At 45.6% G+C, this 19110-nt stretch overlaps 1 protein-coding gene across 1 annotated transcript in view; it reads left to right on the top strand.

Annotated features, from left to right (window-relative positions):
- Positions 1-18869, top strand: part of LOC121567304 (aminopeptidase RNPEPL1-like) — a 73810-nt gene extending 54941 nt beyond the window's left edge. The window contains exons 5-11 of the mRNA XM_041877242.2: positions 3243-3478; positions 3569-3682; positions 5398-5510; positions 5609-5717; positions 5900-6124; positions 7677-7819; positions 17036-18869. Of these exons, the coding sequence (XP_041733176.2) occupies positions 3243-3478; positions 3569-3682; positions 5398-5510; positions 5609-5717; positions 5900-6124; positions 7677-7819; positions 17036-17329 (1234 nt within the window). The 3' untranslated portion in view covers positions 17330-18869. The remainder of the gene's footprint in view (positions 1-3242; positions 3479-3568; positions 3683-5397; positions 5511-5608; positions 5718-5899; positions 6125-7676; positions 7820-17035) is intronic.
- The last annotated feature ends 241 nt before the right edge of the window (positions 18870-19110 follow it).

The raw sequence follows: 19110 nt of genomic DNA, 5'->3' as shown, positions 1-19110 counted from the left end.
CGTTTTTGGTGGCATGCTCAGAGGAATACAGCACAGTAAAGAAACTACCATTTTATGTGCTAACAATGTTTGGATCGACTTACACCTGCGAGTCCTCCTTTTCCTCAATGAACGCAACATAGATTCACGACAGGAATCGGCTTTCACATAAGTCAGACTGCCTGCGCATTAAAATCAAATCCATCTCACCCGACATCCACAAGATTGTGTCCGAGTAAGGTGGACTCCAATCAAGTTGTAGAAACATCTCAAGGATGATCAATGGAAACAGGATGCACCTGAGCTCAATTTTGAGTCTTATAGCAAAGGGTCTGAATACTTATGTAAATAAGGTGTTTCTGTTTTCTTTATTTTTAATAAACCTGTTTTAATTTGTCATTATGGGGTATTGTGTGTAGATTGGTGAGTAATATTTTTTATTTAATCAATTTTAGAATAAGGCTGTAACCTAACAAAATATGGAAAAAGTCAAGGGGTCTGAATACTTTCCGAATGCACTATAGGTAGGGTAACTTCCTTCTTGGGACATTGCGTTTGGGACTTTTGGTCCTAGATGTTTTATTATTTCTAAATGAAAAAAATATTCATAATATTGATTTGGCCTGCGGGCCACCAGTTGGGAAACCCTGATCTATACAATACACCATTGCATGAGCCTGAAGTCACAGACTGGCCAAACTTGTGTTTCTAAAAATGAATTCAAAAAATGAATTCAAAGGCACTAATAAGTCATTTTTAGTTTAATTTGTATTTAATTCTAAGTAAGTCACAGCCTATATGCACCATTTATAGACTATAATGGTTTAATACAACAAAATGTTGTTTAAATACTGAGCGCTTTATGTTCCTACCAGCCTATTGTGTTGCACTCGCAAATGCTTCACAATGTATTCCTTTGTAGGCCTAAATAATTCATTTTTGTTCCTTCTTAGGCTCCTGACCTATTTAGAGTGTTTATATGCTGTTTAATATGACATGTTATTTTTTCCTATTTGAAATTCTGTGCGCTTTTCTTTTTTTTCTTCCCAATTTTGTGAAATTCAATTTTGTGAACCCGGATCTGCAGTGACTTAGACCGCTGTGCCACTCGGGAGGCCCCTCACCTTTTCATGTTTATTCAAATACTTTTCATTCAAATCCATATGGTTTGTTTTCAATACTTCAAAACCAAATGGTAAGTCCAGGTAGTCACAAAAATAGGTGGGTGTTGGTTAAATTGTGATTTTAATGAATGGAGAGAAATTGGAGTGGCAGGGGGGTACCGGTGCAGAGTCAATGTGCGGGGCCACCGGCTAGTTGAGGTAGTTGAAGTAATATGTACATGTGGGTAGAGTTAAAGTGACTATGCATAAATAATTAACAGAGTAGCAGCAGCGTAAAAAGATGGGGTGGGGGGGCAGTGCAAATAGTCCGGGTAGCCATGATTAGCTGTTCAGGAGTCTTATGGCTTGGGGGTAGAAGCTGTTGAGAAGTCTTTGTCGTGCCCTCTTCACGACTGTCTTGGTGTGTTTGGACCATGATAGTTCGTTGGTGATGTGGACACCAAGGAACTTGAAGCTCTCAACCTGTTCCACTACAGCCCCGTCGATGAGAATGGGGGCGTGCTCAGTCCTCTTTTTTTTCCCTGTAGTCCACAATCATCTCCTTTGTCTTGGTCACGTTGAGGGAGAGGTTGTTATCCTGGCACCACACGGCCAGGTCTCTGACCTCCTCCCTATAGGCTGTCTCATCGTTGTCGGTGATCAGGCCTACCACTGTTGTGTCGTCGGCAAACTTAATGATGGTGTTGGAGTCGTGCCTGGCCATGCAGTCATGGGTGAACAGGGAGTACAGGAGGGGACTAAGCACGCACCCCTGAGGGGCCCCCGTGTTGAGGATCAGTGTGGCAGATGTGTTGTTACCTACCCTTACCACCTGGGGGCGGCCCGTCAGGAAGTCCAGGATCCAGTTGCAGAGGGAGGTGTTTAGTCCTAGGATCCTTAGCTTAGTGATGAGCTTTGAGGGCACTATGGTGTTGAATGCTGAGCTGTAGTCAATGAATAGCATTCTCACGTAGGTGTTCCTCTTGTCCAGGTGGGAAAGGGCAGTGTGGAGTGCAATAGAGATTGCATCATCTGTGGATCTGTTGGAGCGGTATGCAAATTGGAGTGGGTCTAGGGTTTCTGGGATAATGGTGTTGATGTGAGCCATGACCAGCCTTTCCTGGCCTTTCCAACTCCGCTCACATCCTCTGATACGCACACACACACTCACTTCAGATACTCTGTCTCTTAGGCCTGGGTGAGTTGGGGTGTCTGTTTTTGTCCACGGCCTCTGTAGTATTTGGTGGAGTTTGTTTGGTTAGCTAGCCATACCAATTACTAATATAGAGTGCAGAATACATTTATTACCAAATTCACATGGCTAGACAGTCTTCAGATTTAAATGGTACAGTGTTCGCAGGTCCAGAAACTAATGCTGCATATCTACAGTTTACTTCTTAACAGCTTCTACCCCCAAGCCATAAGACTCCTGAACAGCTAATCATGGCTACCCGGACTATTTGCATTGTCCCCCCCACCCCACCCCCTTTTTACTCTGCTGCTACTCTCTGTTTATTATCTATGCATAGTCACTTTAACTCTACCCACATGTACATATTACCTCAATTACCTCGACTAACCTGTGCCCCCACACATTTACTCTGTACCGGTACCCCCTGTATATAGCCTCCCTACTGTTATTTTATTTTACTGCTGCTCTTTCATTATTTTTATTTTTGACAGACATTCTTTTTACTTAACACTTATTTTTCTTAAAACTGCGTTGTTGATTAAGGGCTTGAAAGCATTTCACTGTAAGGTCTACACCTGTTGTATTCGGCGCATGTGGCAAATAAAATTTGATTTGATTTACAGGGCTTTGAAGTCATGCTAGGGAGAGGGAAGATGGAACTGAAACAGTACAAAAACATGCTATGAAAGAGAACAAACCAGAAAACTGTACCACTCAGTCAATTGAAGAGGTACATTTCATGTGAAGTCATACATTGAAAAAGTTCTGTACAATTCATTAATTGAATTTCAATGCACTTCCTGGGCTGCTTCCCAAATGGGGCCAAATTCCCTATATAGTGCACTACTTTCACCCTATTCCCTATATAGTGCACTTCTTTTGAGATCAATAGGATGTAATTTGGGACGGAGCCCTGAATTGACCACATGACAACCCTTGTATCATTCCGCCAACCTGGTCACAAACAGGTACGACATAGTGTTCCTGCCTCCGTCGTTCCCCATCGTGGCCATGGAGAACCCCTGCCTCACCTTCATAATCTCCTCCATCCTGGAGAGCCGGGAGTTCCTGCTGATCGACGTCATCCACGAGATCGCCCACGGCTGGTTCGGCAACGCGGTCACCAACGCCACCTGGGAAGAGATGTGGCTGAGTGAGGGACTGGCCACCTACGCACAGAGACGCATCACTACCAAGGCCTACGGTGTGTATATGCACACACACACACACACACACACACACACACACACACACAAATGCCAACAGCTAATCCCTCGTCCCTTTGTTTCCCCAGGTGAGGCCTTCACCTGTCTGGAGACTGTGTTCCGTCTAGACGCCCTGCACAGACAGATGTGTCTCCTAGGAGACAACAACCCCGTCAGCAAGCTGCAGGTCAAATTTGAGCCAGGTACAGATGAAAGATGGATAAACACACACTCAAACAAGCGTGCACACACACACACACACAAACAGTCTGTGTAATTTTGCTTCACAAATATATACACTGCTCAAAAAAATAAAGGGAACACTTAAACAACACAATGTAACTCCAAGTCGATCACACTTCTGTGAAATCAAACTGTCCACTTAGGAAGCAACACTGATTGACAATACATTTCACATGCTGTTGTGCAAATGGAATAGACAACAGGTGGAAATTATAGGCAATTAGCAAGACACACCCAATAAAGGACTGGTTTTGCAGGTGGTGACCACAGACCACTTCTCAGTTCCTATGCTTCCTGGCTGATGTTTTGGTCACTTTTGAATGCTGGCGGTGCTTTCACTCTAGTGGTAGCATGAGACGGAGTCTACAACACACACAAGTGGCTCAGGTAGTGCAGCTCATCCAGGATGGCACATCAATAAGAGCTGTGGCAAGAAGGTTTGCTGTATCTGTCAGCGTAGTGTCCAGAGCATGGAGGCGCTACCAGGAGACAGGCCAGTACATCAGGAGACGTGGAGGAGGCCGTAGGAGGGCAACAACCCAGCAGCAGGACTGCTACCTCTGCCTTTGTGCAAGGAGGAGCAGGAGAAGGACTGCCAGAGCCCTGCAAAATGACCTCCAGCAGGCCACAAATGTGCATGTGTCTGCTCAAACGGTCAGAAACAGACTCCATGAGGGTGGTATGAGGGCCCGACGTCCACAGGTGGGGGTTGTGCTTACAGCCCAACACCGTGCAGGACATTTGGCATTTGCCAGAGAACACCAAGATTGGCAAATTCGCCACTGGCGCCCTGTGCTCTTCACAGATGAGAGCAGGTTCACACTGGTCTGGAGACGCCGTGGAGAACGTTCTGCTGCCTGCAACATCCTCCAGCATGACCAGTTTGGCGGTGGGTCAGTCATGGTGTGGGGTGGCATTTCTTTGGGGGGCCGCACAACCCTCCATGTGCTCGCCAGAGGTAGCCTGACTGCCATTAGGTACCGAGATGAGATCCTCAGACCCCTTGTGAGACCATATGCTGGTGCGGTTGGCCCTGGGTTCCTCCTAATGCAAGACAATGCTAGACCTCATGTGGCTGGAGTGTGTCAGCAGTTCCTGCAAGAGGAAGGCATTGATGCTATGGACTGGCCCGCCCGTTCCCCAGACCTGAATCCAATTGAGCACATCTGGGACATCATGTCTCGCTCCATCCACCAACGCCACGTTGCACCACAGACTGTCCAGGAGTTGGCGGATGCTTTAGTCCAGGTCTGGGAGGAGATCCCTCAGGAGACCATCCGCCACCTCATCAGGAGCATGCCCAGGCGTTGTAGGGGAGGTCATACAGGCACGTGGAGGCCACACACACTACTGAGCCTCATTTTGAGGACATTACATCAAAGTTGGATCAGCCTGTAGTGTGGGTTTCCACTTTAATTTTGAGGGTGACTCCAAATCCAGACCTCCATGGGTTGATAAATTTGATTTCCACTGATCATTTTTGTGTGATTTTGTTGTCAGCACATTCAACTAAGTATTTAATAAGATTATTTCATTCATTCAGATCTAGGATGTGTTATTTTAGTGTTCCCTTAATTTTTTTGAGCAGTGTATATATATTTCTTTAAATGACTACTGTTACTCTGTTTTCTTGTCTTTCATTCTCTCTCCTTTCATGTTTTTTTTCTTCCCTTAGGTATTAATCCCAGTAGTCTGATGAATTTGTTCACTTATGAGAAAGGCTTTTGCTTCGTCTCATACCTCTCTCAACTCTGTGGCGACGTCAAGCGCTTCGATAGCTTCCTAAGGGTAAGAGAGCGCATGAACACACACACACACACACACACACACACACACACACAGGCACACCACATCACTTGAAACTGTGTCATGTTTCTATCTCTCAGGCCTACATAGAGCAGTTTAAGTTCAGCAGTGTTGTGGCCCAGGACCTGCTCAATTTATTCCTGTGCTTCTTTCCTGAGCTGAAGGAGAACTGTGTGGCCCAGAGAGAGGGTGAGTCCGTCACTCACATCACCAGTTCATGGGAAAAGGACAAATACGCCCACCCAACTTGTTCAAGTGCTGGATAGCATTGTCGAATTGTCTGTTTTTGTGTGAACCCACAGAACTGAAGAGGTATATACTTGTTTCTCTCTCTCTCTCTCTCTCACTCTCTCTCTCTCTCTCTCTCTCAGGGTTGGAGTTTGAGCGGTGGCTGAACGGTTGTGGCCCCCCCCTGTGCGAACCGGACCTCTCGGCCGGTGGAGTTCTGACCGGTCCCGTCCAGAATCTATGTGACCTGTGGGCCAGCGAACCCCCGGACCCTGCAGCTATCTCAAACTTTAACCTCTCCTCTTGGAGCACCTTCCAGACCGTTCTCTTCCTGGACCGACTGCTGGACCGCTCACCCCTGTCACACGGTAGGTACCAGACTATGTATCAAGCTTCTTACTGTAGGAGTGCTGATTTAGGATCAGTTTTTCCTTTTCTATAATAATAAGTAAGATGTACAATTGAAGTCGGAATTCCTGACATTTAATCCTAGTAAAAATTCCCTGTCTTAGGTCAGTTAGGATCGCCACTTTATTTTAAGAATGTGAAATGACAGAATAATAGAGATAATTATTTATTTCATCTTTTATTTCTTTCATCACATTCCCAGTGGGTCAGAAGTTTACATACACTCTATTAGTATTTGGTAGCATTTCCTTTAAACTGTTTAACTTGGGTAAAACGTTTCGGGTAGCCTTCCACAAGCTTCCCACAATACGTTGGGTGAATTTTGGCCCATTCCTCCTGACCGAGCTGGTGTAACTGAGTCAGGTTTGTAGGCCTCCTTGCTTGCACGCGCTCTTTCAGATCTGCCCACAAATGTTCTATAGGCTTGAGGTCAGGGCTTTGTGATGGCCACTCCAATACCTTGACTTTGTTGTCCTTAAGCCATTTTGCCACAACTTTGGAAGTATGCTTGGGGTCATTGTCCATTTGGAAGACCCATTTGCGACCAAGCTTTAACTTCCTGACTGATGTCTTGAGATGTTGCTTCAATATATCCACATAATTTTCCTTCCTCATGATGCCATCTATTTTGTGAAGTGCACCAGTCCCTCCTGCAGCAAAGCACCCCCCACAGCATGATGCTGCCACCCCCGTGCTTCACGGTTGGGATGGTGTTCTTCGGCTTGCAAGCGACCCCCTTTTTCCTCCAAACATAACGATGGTCATTATGGCCAAACAGTTCTATTTTTGTTTCATCAGACCAGAGGACATTTCTCCAAAAAGTACGATCTTTGTCCCCATGTGCAGTTGCAAACCGTAGTCTGGCTTTTTTATGGCGGTTTTGGAGCAGTGGCTTCTTCCTTGCTGAGCGGCCTTTCAGGTTATGTCGATATAAGACTTGTTTTACTGTGGATATAGATACTTTTGTACCTGTTTCCTCCAGCATCTTCACAAGGTCAAATGACTCAAATGATGTCAATTAGCCTATCAGAAGTTTCTAAAGCCATGACATCATTTTCTGGAATTCTCCAAGCTGTTTAAAGACACAGTCAACTTATTGTATGTAAACTTCTGATCCACTGGAATTGTGATACAGTGAAATAATCTGTCTGTAAACAATTGTTGGAAAAATTACTTGTGTCATGCACAAAGTAGATGTCCTAACCGACTTGACAAAACTATAGTTCGTTAACAAGACATTTGTGGAGTGGTTATAAAACGAGTTTTAATGACTCCAACCTAAGTGTATGTAAACTTCCGACTTAAAACTGTACATGGACAGGGGGGACCTGATCCTTGATCAGCACTCCTACTCTTGAGACGCTTTATGAATACGGACCCTGGCTTCAAATACATGAGCGCCGTGTATTTCAGCATTTTTGGGACTATTCCATTGGTTCCGTTGTACCAAGGAAAATGTTGTGTAAATCAAGCTACCCCAGAGAGTGATAGGATGTTCTGTGTGTGTGTCAGAGGTGATGGGTCAGTTGTCAGGCTGCTACTCGGCCCAGCTGGATGAGATGAACGCCGAGGTGCAGATCCGCTGGCTGCAGATAGTGGTGCGGAACAGCTTCTACCCTGACCTGCCCCGCATCCGCGGCTTCCTGCACAAACACGTGAGTGGTGACTGAACCAGACGGCGAGGGCATGTTCCAAATGGCACCCTATTCCCTATGTAGTGTATTCATAGGGAATAGGGTGCCATTTGGGATGATACCCTATTCCCCACTATATACAGTGGGGGAAAAAAAGTATTTAGTCAGCCACCAATTGTGCAAGTTCTCCCACTTAAAAAGATGAGAGAGGCCTGTAATTTTCATCATATGTACACGTCAACTATGACAGAGATTTTTTTTCTCCAGAAAATCACATTGTAGGATTTTTTATGAATTTATTTGCAAATTATGGTGGAAAATAAGTATTTGGTCAATAACAAAAGTTTCTCAATACTTTGTTATATACCCTTTGTTGGCAATGACACAGGTCAAACGTTTTCTGTAAGTCTTCACAAGGTTTTCACACACTGTTGCTGGTATTTTGGCCCATTCCTCCATGCAGATCTCCTCTAGAGCAGTGATGTTTTGGGGCTGTCGCTGGGCAACACGGACTTTCAACTCCCTCCAAAGATTTTCTATGGGGTTGAGATCTGGAGACTGGCTAGGCCACTCCAGGACCTTGAAATGCTTCTTCACGAAGCCACTCCTTCGTTGCCCGGGCGGTGTGTTTGGGATCATTGTCATGCTGAAAGACCCAGCCACGTTTCATCTTCAATGCCCTTGCTGATGGAAGGAGGTTTTCACTCAAAATCTCACGATATATGGCCCCATTCATTCTTTCCTTTACACGGATCAGTCGTCCTAGTCCCTTTGCAGAAAAACAGCCCCAAAGCATGATGTTTCCACCCCCATGCTTCACAGTAGGTATGGTGTTCTTTGGATGCAACTCAGCATTCTTTGTCCTTCAAACACGACAGTTGAGTTTTTACCAAATAGTTCTATTTTGGTTTCATCTGACCATATGACATTCTCCCAATCCTCTTCTGGATCATCCAAATGCACTCTAGCAAACTTCAGACGGGCCTGGACATGTACTGGCTTAAGCAGGGGGACACGTCTGGCACTGCAGGATTTGAGTCCCTGGCGGCGTAGTGTGTTACTGATGGTAGGCTTTGTTACTTTGGTCCCAGCTCTCTGCAGGTCATTCACTAGGTCCCCCGTGTGGTTCTGGGATTTTTGCTCACCGTTCTTGTGATCATTTTGACCCCCACGGGGTGAGATCTTGCGTGGAGCCCCAGATCGAGGGAGATTATCAGTGGTCTTGTATGTCTTCCATTTCCTAATAATTGCTCCCACAGTTGATTTCTTCAAACCAAGCTGCTTACCTATTGCAGATTCAGTCTTCCCAGCCTGGTGCAGGTCTACAATTTTGTTTCTGGTGTCCTTTGACAGCTCTTTGGTCTTGGCCATAGTGGAGTTTGGAGTGTGACTGTTTGAGGTTGTGGACAGGTGTCTTTTATACTGATAACAAGTTCAAACAGGTGCCATTAATACAGGTAACGCAGTGGAGGACAGAGGAGCCTCTTAAAGAAGAAGTTACAGGTCTGTGAGAGCCAGAAATCTTGCTTGTTTGTAGGTGACCAAATACTTATTTTCCACCATAATTTGCAAATAAATTCATTAAAAATCCTACAATGTGATTTTCTGGATTGTTTTTTCTCAATTTGTCTGTCATAGTTGACGTGTACCTATGATGAAAATTACAGGCCTCTCTCATCTTTTTAAGTGGGAGAACTTGCACAATTGGTGGCTGACTAAATACTTTTTCCCCCACTGTAGGGAATAGAGTACCATTTGGGATGCAGATAGAGTCACTCTGGCCCTGTTCAAATACTAGTGCTGAACAGTTAACCGAAATGGCGGTTATTTTTGAATTTTCTTACAACAAATTGACCGACGTCGGTTCAATTATTAGAATTCCATTTCGTTCCGTTTTTTTGTGTGAGCTCAATGTGCAGTTTCTCTAGAGAGAAATCAGAACAAATTCTGAACTGTGAGATGTAGTAGGGAGTTGTAGTTTCCAACAGGCCAATATTCTACATAGTTTAGCACAGAAAAGGTAATTAACTACAATGACTGTAATCCATTGCGCGCCTATTTGTCTGGTGTGGGGCAGACACAGAGAGGGAGAGAAGTGACTGAGAGAAGAGATGGAAGAACGCATGATGGAGAGGGATAGAGAGCAGTTGCTTCACGAGGTATCTCTAACTTAAAATACATGATCTAAGTGATTGATAGTTGGTATTCAGCAGTAATAAAAGCATGCTTTATTTACTTTGAAGAACTACTAAAATTGTGATTTAGTCAGACAGCATAGGCAGCAGCTCTATAGAGATGAGATGATGACTTGGAATGAAATAATAAAGTCATCAAATAAAACAAATGTAATATACACAACAACTGAAATATTTTATGAAAGTAATGTGAATAAATGATGGTTATTAAGTGATAAGCAGTAATGGGCAGTCACTACCATCATGGGACTTTTATTAATTGTTGTATTCTGTGTTGTTACAGCATTCAACCCACATAATGCATAGTGTAGTTAATGTAAAAAAAAAAAAAACATTTAAACCAAAATAGAAAACCGTGAACCGAAACTGATCCTACCTCAAAAAGCACTAATTGCTCAGCACTATCAAATACTTAAAGGGATAGTTCACTTTTTTAAAGTCAAAAGGGCGGTGCAGTTAAACTTGATTTTCCTGTTTTTTAAATGATATTTCCACACTATGAGATCGAAATAACACTCTGAAATTGTACAAATTATGATAATACCCCTTTTTGTGTAAGAGCTGTTTGAAAAGAAATCCTAGAATTTCAGCCTGTTCAGGTGGGATGGAACTTTTGGCCCACATCATGATGTCACAATGTGATCTGATTATAATAGACTAATTACTGTTAATTTGGGTAAGGGGGTGGGCTCTAGACCATCCTATCAGCCAATCAGGGCTGTGTATGTTAATATCTTCACATTTGTTTCGTAACGCCAACACGATCAGACTGAGCATTTCAAGGGCCAGAGGTTATTTTCATTAAATAAACAGTGATTTATTAGACATACAGTGATATTTTTTAAATAAAATTATGACGACTGCATGGGGGCTTTAAGCTTATTTCCGACTTTTGAACGCATTACTAACTGATACAATCCGTTTCCACTAGCATTGCTATATTCTACAAAGACTCTAGCCAGGATATTCTGGACGTTGCTAAATAACCAGCTAACAAACTGAACTGTCACCTTTTTTTTTTATCACTAAACAATGCATCCTTCCTTCCTCATATACTTACAATAATCACAGATCTATAAGTGATTGGTTAGGTGAATGCTGTTACTTTCCAATTCAACCAATTCAAGATCTGTAATTAATTCAAGGAAGAAAAGAAGGATGTTTATACAGCGAATCTGACTGATCTATCTGCAGCTCGATTTTTAAAAATCACTCAATTACCTTACATCACGGTTTCCCAAACTCATTCCTGGGGCCTCCCAGGGGTGCACATTTTAGATTTTGCCCTAGCACTACATAGCTGATTCAAATAATCAAAGCTTGATGATGAGTTGATTATTTGAATCAGCTGTGTAGTGCTAGGGCAAAAAACAAAGCATACACCCCTGGGAGGCCCCAGGACCAAGTTTGGGAAACCCTGCTACATGTGTTCCTTTTTCCACTCACTCTATTACTGTGCAGTTATAAAAGTACTATGTAACAACATATGAATTCAATAGAGACTACACAAGAATTACATTTACATTTTAGTCATTTAGCAGACGCTTAAGAGCAAATTACAGGAATAATTAGGGTTAAGTGCCTTGCTCAAGGGCACACCGGCAGATTTTTCACCTAACCATCTCAGGGATTCGAACCAACGACCTTTCGGGACGTTACTGGTCCAACGCTCTTAACCACTAGGCAATCTGCCGCCCCAAATAAAAGCTATTAAAAGGGATGGCAGGATGGGGATGGAGGGAACATGTCACTTTTGGCCAATGCAAGAACATTGTTCTCGGGTCTGAGCTGCACCTCAAAATCTTTAAAATAAAACTAGAGTGTAATTCTTCACAGAGCAGCATGAGGCTCTCGTGGAGCCAGCGTACTTACGCCCAGATTTTTATTGAAATGGATAGAGGTGTCTCACACTCTGCAAAAGTTATACGTCTAGTGTAGCAGGCCAGTTACTCATATAGTGCATTCGGAAAGTATTCAGACCCCTTGACTTTTTCCACATTTTGTTACATTACAGCCTTATTCTAAAATTGATTAAATAGTTTTTTTCCCTCATCAATTTACACACAATACCCCATAATGACAAAGCAAAAACAGATATTTAAAAATGTTTGCAAATTTATTAAAAACTGAAATATCACATTTACATAAGTATTCATGGTGAGCGTCGCTCGGGTTCAAGTCCGGGCTCTGGCTGGGCCACTCTAGGACATTCAGAGACTTGTCCTGAAGCCACTCCTGCGTTGTCTTGCCTGTGTGCTTAGGGTCGTTGTCCTGTTGAAGGTGAAACTTCGTCCCAGTCTGAGGTCCTGAGCGCTCTGGAGCAGGTTTTCATCAAGGATCTCTCTGTACTTTGCTCCGTTCATCCTGACTAGTCTCCCAGTCCCTGCCGCTGAAAAACATCCCGACAGCATGATGCTGCCACCACCATGCTTCACCGTAGGGATGGTGCCAGGTTTCCTTCAGAAGTGACGCTTGGCATTCAAACCAAAGAGTTCAATCTTGGTTTCATCAGACCAGAGAATCTTGAGAGTCCTTTAGGTGCCTTTTGGCAAACTCCAAACGGGCTGTCATGTGCCTTTTACTGAGGAGTGGCTTCCGTCTGGCCACTTTACCATGAAGGCCTGATTGGTGGAGTGCTGCAGAGAAGGTTGTCCTTCTGGAAGGTTCTCCCATCTCCACAGAAGAACTCTGGAGCTTTGTCAGAGTGACCATCGAGTTCTTGGTCACCTCCCTGACCAAGGCGCTTCTCCCCCGATTGTTCAGTTTGGCCGGGCAGCCAGCTCTAGGAAGATTCTTGGTGGTTCCAAACTTCTTCCATTTTAGAATGATGGAGGCCACTGTGTTCTTGGGGACCTTCAATGCTGCAGACATTTTTTGGTACCCTTGCCCAGATCTGTGCCTCGACACAATCCTGTCTCGGAGCTCAACGGACAATTCCTTTGACCTTATGGCTTGGTTTTTGCTCTGACATGCACTGTCAATTGTGGGACCTTGTATAGACAGGTGTGTGCCTTTCCAAATCATGTCCAATCAATTGAATTTAACACAGGTGGACTCCAATCAAGTTGTAAAAACATCTCAAGGATGATCAATGGAAACAGGATGCACCTGAGCTCAATTTCAAGTCTCATAGCCAAGGGTCTGAATACTTATGTAAATAAGGTATTTCAGTTTTTTATGGGGTATTGTTTGTAGATTGATGAGGGAAAAAAATCATTTAATCCATTTTTAGGCTGTAACATAACAAAATGTGGAAAAAGGGAAGGGGTCGTAATACTTTCCGAATGCACTGTATGTCATAGCCAAATGGCGTCAAACGGTGTGTCTCCCCTCAGCAGTTCAAATCAAATCAAATTTTATTTGCCACATGCGCCGAATACAACAGGTGTAGACCTTACAGTGAAATGCTTACTTACAAGCCCTTAACCAACAATGCAGTTTTTAAGAAAATAAAAAGTAAAAAATAGATATGTAAAAAATTAAAATAGTTAATAATTAAAGAGCAGCAGTGAAATAAAATAACGGAAAGGAGGTATATACAGGGGGTACCGGTACAGAGTCAATGTGCGGGGGCACCGGTTAGTCGAGGTAATTGAGGTAATATGTACATGTAGGTAGAGTTAAAGTGACTATGCATAGATAATATGCAGAATAGCAGCAGCGTAAAAGAGGGGGTGGGGGTGGGGTGGGGGTGGGGTGGAGTGGGGGGGCAATGCAAATAGTCCAGGTAGCCATGATTACCTGTTCAGGTGTCTTATGGCTTGGGGGTAGAAGCTGTTAAGAAGCCTTTTGGACCTAGACTTGGTGCTCCGGTACCGCTTGCCGTGCGGTAGCAGAGAGAACAGTCTATGACTAGGGTGGCTGGAGTCTTTGACAATTTTTAGGGCCTTCCTCTGACACAGCCTGGTATAGAGGTCCTGGATGGCAGGAAGCTTTGTCCCAGTGATGTACTTGGCCGTACGCACTACCCTCTGTAGTGCTTTGAGGTTGGAGGCCAAGCAGTTGCCATACCAGGCGGTGATGCAACCAGTCAGGATGCTCACAATGGTGCAGTTGTAGAACGTTTTGAGAATCTGAGGACCCATGACAAATCTTTTTAGTCTCCTGAGGGGGAATAGGCTTTGTTGTGCCCTCTTCACGACGGTCTTAGTGTGTTTGGACCATGATAGTTTGTTGGTGATGTGGACACCAAGGAACTTGAAGCTCTCAACCTGTTCCACTACAGCCCCATCGACGAGAATGGAGACGTGCTCGGTCCTCTTCTTTTTCCTGTAGTCCACAATCATCTCCTTTGTCTTGATCACGTTGAGGGAGAGGTTGTTATCCTGGCACCACACGGCCAGGTCTCTGACCTCCTCCCTATAGGCTGTCTCATCGTTGTCGGTGATTAGGCCTAACACTGTTGTGTCATTGGCAAACTTAATGATGGTGTTGGAGTCGTGCCTGGCCATGCAGTCATGGGTGAACAGGGAGTACAGGAGGGGACTGAGCACACACCCCTGAGGGGCACCCGTGTTGAGGATCAGCGTGGCAGATATGTTGTTACCTATCCTTACCACCTGGGGGCGGCCCGTCAGGAAGTCCAGGATCCAGTTGCAGAGTGAGGCGTTTAGTCCCAGGGTCCTTAGCTTAGTGATGGGCTTTGAGGGCACTATGGTGTTGAATGCTGAGCTGTAGTCAAAGAATAGCATTCTCACGCAGGTGTTCCTCTTGTCCAGGTGGGAAAGGGCAGTGTGGAGTCCAATAGAGATTGCGTCATCTGTGGATCTGTTGGGGTGGTATGCAAATTGGAGTGGGTCTAGGGTTTCTGGGATAATGGTGTTGATTCTCAATAAGTGTCACGCTCTGGCTCCGGGACTTTGTATTATTGAGCCAGGGTGTGTTCATTTTTGTTGTGTTTGGGGATTAGTTGGGTTGTTATTGATGGTTTCATTGTTTGGTCCAGTGACTCCCAATCAGTGGTAACGAGTGTCAGCTGTCGGCTCGTTATCTCTGATTGGGAGCCATATTTAAACTGTCATTGTTCACCTTGGGGTTGTGGGTTTTTGTTCTATGTTCAGTCGTTGTCACTGAGGACTTCATGATCGTGTTTTGTTTTGTATTCTCGTGTATTGCATTAAAGTCAATATGTTCGCTACCAACGCTGCGCTTTGGTCCTACTTCATAGACGGTCGTGACAGAAAAACCCACCACAACGAGACCAAGCAGCGTTTCCAGGAGTTGGATGACGAGTGGTGGAGACAGAAGAGCGAAGGTTGGGAGAGGACTATAGAGGCCTGGTCCACGGAGAGGAGAGACCCCCAGACATTTTTTAGGGGGGGGCTCACGACGTCGGGGCAGCAGGAGTACGGGGTAGAGGAGTGCAGTAGGTTGGCAGAAAAGGCCGCCAGGTTAAGGGGGCCACTGGTCACGAAGGGGAAGGAAGGTGTGGAGGCACGGCGAAGGGTACTGGGGTGTGTTACCAGTCCGGTCCGGCCCGTTCCTGATCCCCGTGTAGGGCCAGGGGTGTGTGTCCTCAGTGCGGTCCTGTCTGTTCCTGTGCCTCGCATGGAGCCTGTGGTGCGCGCCGCCAGCCCGACTCGGTCTGTTCCTGCTCCCTGCACCAAGTCTGTGGTGCGTTTCGTCGGCCCTGTCCGGCCCGTGCCTGCTCCCCACACCAAGCCAACGGTGTGCGTCGCTAGGCCGGCTCGACCTGTTCCTGCTCCCCGCACCAAGTCTGTGGTGCGTTCGTCAGCCCTGTCCGGCCCGTCCCTGCTCCCCGCACCAGGCCAGTGGTGCGCGTCGCCAGCCCAGCCCGGCCTGTCCCTGCTCTACGCACCAAGCCAAAGGGGTGCGTCGCCAGCCCAGCCCGGGCGGTTCCTGCTCCACGCATCAAAACTACGGTGTGCGTCGCCGGCCCAACCCGGACTGTTCCTGCCACTCGCACCAGCCTAAGGGTGCGAGTCGTCAACCTGGGTCAGCTCGTTCCGGCTACTCGCACCAAACCAAGGGGGCGAGTCGTCAACCTGGTTCAGCCTATTCCTGCTACGCGCACCAAGCCAGGGAGGCGAGTCGTCAGCCTGAGGAGGTCCGTTCCGGCTACACGCACCAAGCCGAGGATGCGTATCGTCAGCCAGGTCCGGTCCGTCCCTGCCTCACGCGCCAAGCTAGGGGGTGCGCGTCATCAGTCCGGATCCAGCCAGCTGGGTTGGATCGGACCGGGAGTCATCACGGGGGATGGATGTAGGATGGTGGTCAAGCCCGGGAGCCAGAGCCGGAGCCGCCTCCGAGGAGCAACACCCACCCAGCCCTCCCTATTTGGGTTCTTTGAGGCGCGGTCGCAGTCCGCGCCTTTAGGGGGGGGTACTGTCACGCTCTGGCTCCGGGACTTTGTATTATTGAGCCAGGGTGTGTTCATTTTTGTTGTGTTTGGGGATTAGTTGGGTTGTTATTGATGGTTTCATTGTTTGGTCCAGTGACTCCCAATCAGTGGTAACGAGTGTCAGCTGTCGCCTCGTTATCTCTGATTGGGAGCCATATTTAAACTGTCATTGTTCACCTTGGGGTTGTGGGTTTTTGTTCTATGTTCAGTCGTTGTCACTGAGGACTTCATGATCGTGTTTTGTTTTGTATTCTCGTGTATTGCATTAAAGTCAATATGTTCGCTACCAACGCTGCGCTTTGGTCCTACTTCATAGACGGTCGTGACAATAAGAGTTTGCTGGACTAATCGGTATATAATGACACTGTGTGTAATGCTATTATGTATGTTGTATGTCTCTTTTGAAATTCAAAAAAGCACTTGCACATCTGTGTTAGCTTTTGCAGGTGCATGGAAATAATTCGATAATATCTTCAAAGGAAAAGGAAAACCCGCACAATTCTCTTGCCAGTATCTTTTTAATTGTTTTATTCAAGTTTAAGTGTCAACTTCTTGACGGCAGAGCTCTTATGTAACTTTTTATATTTTACCTGTAAGTGGCAAAGACAAATGTAAATAAAATATAACATGTAATGCACAGCAAAACAATTTAAACCTTATCTTGTATTTTTATCTTATCAGACGTCAAGGATGTACACGGTGCCACTGTACGAGGACCTGTGTGCCGGGGTGATGAAGTGTTTTGCGGCCGAGGTGTTCTACCAGACACAGGCCCGACTCCACCCCAACCTCCGACGGACACTCCATCAGATCCTGTTCCAGACCAGTGCTTTACCCACCAACACAGGCTCTGACCCTTCACTGCTACCCCCCACCCCCCCGTCCCCCAGACCCATCCCCAGGGGCCACCCGGGGCCCGCCGACCCCCCCACTACTGGTACTATCACACTACGTGACGTCAACGTGTCCGCCTGAGAGGCCGGGAGAAGAGAAGAGAAACGAGAGAGGGAGCCATGTTGAAAAAGGTGAAGAACTGTAACAGACTTGAAATGACTGCACTGTCAGCCAGCCGTCATCCGTGCTTGACTGAGACTGACAGGGAGTGACGAAGGACCTGCGGGTTCATACACATGCACACACACACATGCACACTGTTACACACATATGCACAATAATGTGTGTATATGTCTATTTATATATTGAGTCTGATTTTTGTAAGCTAACCTTTTGAAGCCTCTCTGGGAAGGACAATGCTGTGTGTGCGTGCACATGCGCTTCATGAATGGAGGTAGCTATTGACTGTTTGCACACGTGTGTATCCTGCTTAGAGCTGGGATTATGACTTCATAAGGAGAGGTTTGAGAACCACTGCCATAGGGATATGGTCAAAAGTAGTGTACTACATAGGAATGGCACTATGGACCCCAGGGCCCATAGCATTTGGGGCGCAGCCTCTGTATGCTCCGTTCAACACTACACACTTTCACCCTGCCTTTAATAATTACAATCCATTAATTCCACATTTGGAATATGCAACAGGGAGGCTTATCCAGGAATGGAAGTGGAATTCCCCCTTTAAACCTGGGCTGTGTCTCAGTAGTCTAAACATCCTTCCTCGCCTTGTCTCCTTGTCCTCATCTGCACTGATCTCAAATAATTCAAAATGAACTGAAATGAAAGTCCAGTCGGCTCAATTATGTATTGGGCTTCTTTGACGGTTTTGCTTTTACCTATCAACTCTCTTAAGTAGGGAAGGATGGTAGTCCTCCTACTGTACACTATTGAGACGTAGCGCCACAGTGCTAAACCCTCTCCTGTAGGGTTGTCAGTGAGAAGGGAGAGGGTAAGGTCACACATGTGCCTTCAAACTGGAGCTCTGCAATTCTGGGTCGCATTCAGTCCTGTAAAGTGCATTCACCTACCCAGGTGGCGTGCAACGTTACAGGACCTTCAGATAGGAATATATGGAACAGACATGCTTCTTTGTCCTGAAAAATAGAGAATCATTGTCGTCTGTATAGAAGCCATTTCTTATGTTGAGAACGAACGTGTGCACCCTCCTGAACGCGAGCCTTTTCAACAGTGACAGTGTCAGCCTTCTGGACTTCTCTCGCTCAGGCTTGCTTGACATTTCCAAAGCTACAGATAATTTCAATTCTGTGATTGACTAAAGAGGGGAGGGTGTGTTTGGGGGGGGGGGCGTGTATGTCATTGACGTATTAATGAGTGGTTGGGCTGAAATGTTAACAATGATTTTGTACAAATTCTGTTTTAACGTTTCCTCCCAACATATATGAATTGTGAACGGGCTGTACCTCTCAGCATAGCAATGTGAGGGGCAGAATGTTTGTGTTTTGATGATTACATGAAATTACATGGTTAGACGGTGACTGCCTGTCCTCCGATGCCTTACTTAACGTACAGTACTGTTACCGAACAACACAGAGGGGATAGACTAGCAGGTTTGTCTCCAATGTTTTACAGGTAATAAAAAAGCCTTGAGACTCAACAATGACGTTTGCCTCTAGATTGGTGCTTTTGAAATCAAACTGATATTGTGAGTAAAAAGGAAAAAGTGTCAACTCCGGTTATGTAGACCTATTAGACCTAGTCCGTAGACCTATTAGGGCACTGTGATGCTTTTATCCTAGAGGCCTGGTGTTGGCATCTGTTTGGCACCGGGCCCATTTTCCCAAAAGCATCTTAAGTTCATCGTAGGAGCATCGTTAAATCTTCGAGCTGTTTCCTAAAACCAT

This window comes from Coregonus clupeaformis, chromosome 6, assembly GCF_020615455.1.
Source record: "Coregonus clupeaformis isolate EN_2021a chromosome 6, ASM2061545v1, whole genome shotgun sequence".
NCBI classification, from domain to species: domain Eukaryota; kingdom Metazoa; phylum Chordata; class Actinopteri; order Salmoniformes; family Salmonidae; genus Coregonus; species Coregonus clupeaformis.
This window is presented reverse-complemented; position numbering and strand designations above follow the sequence as displayed.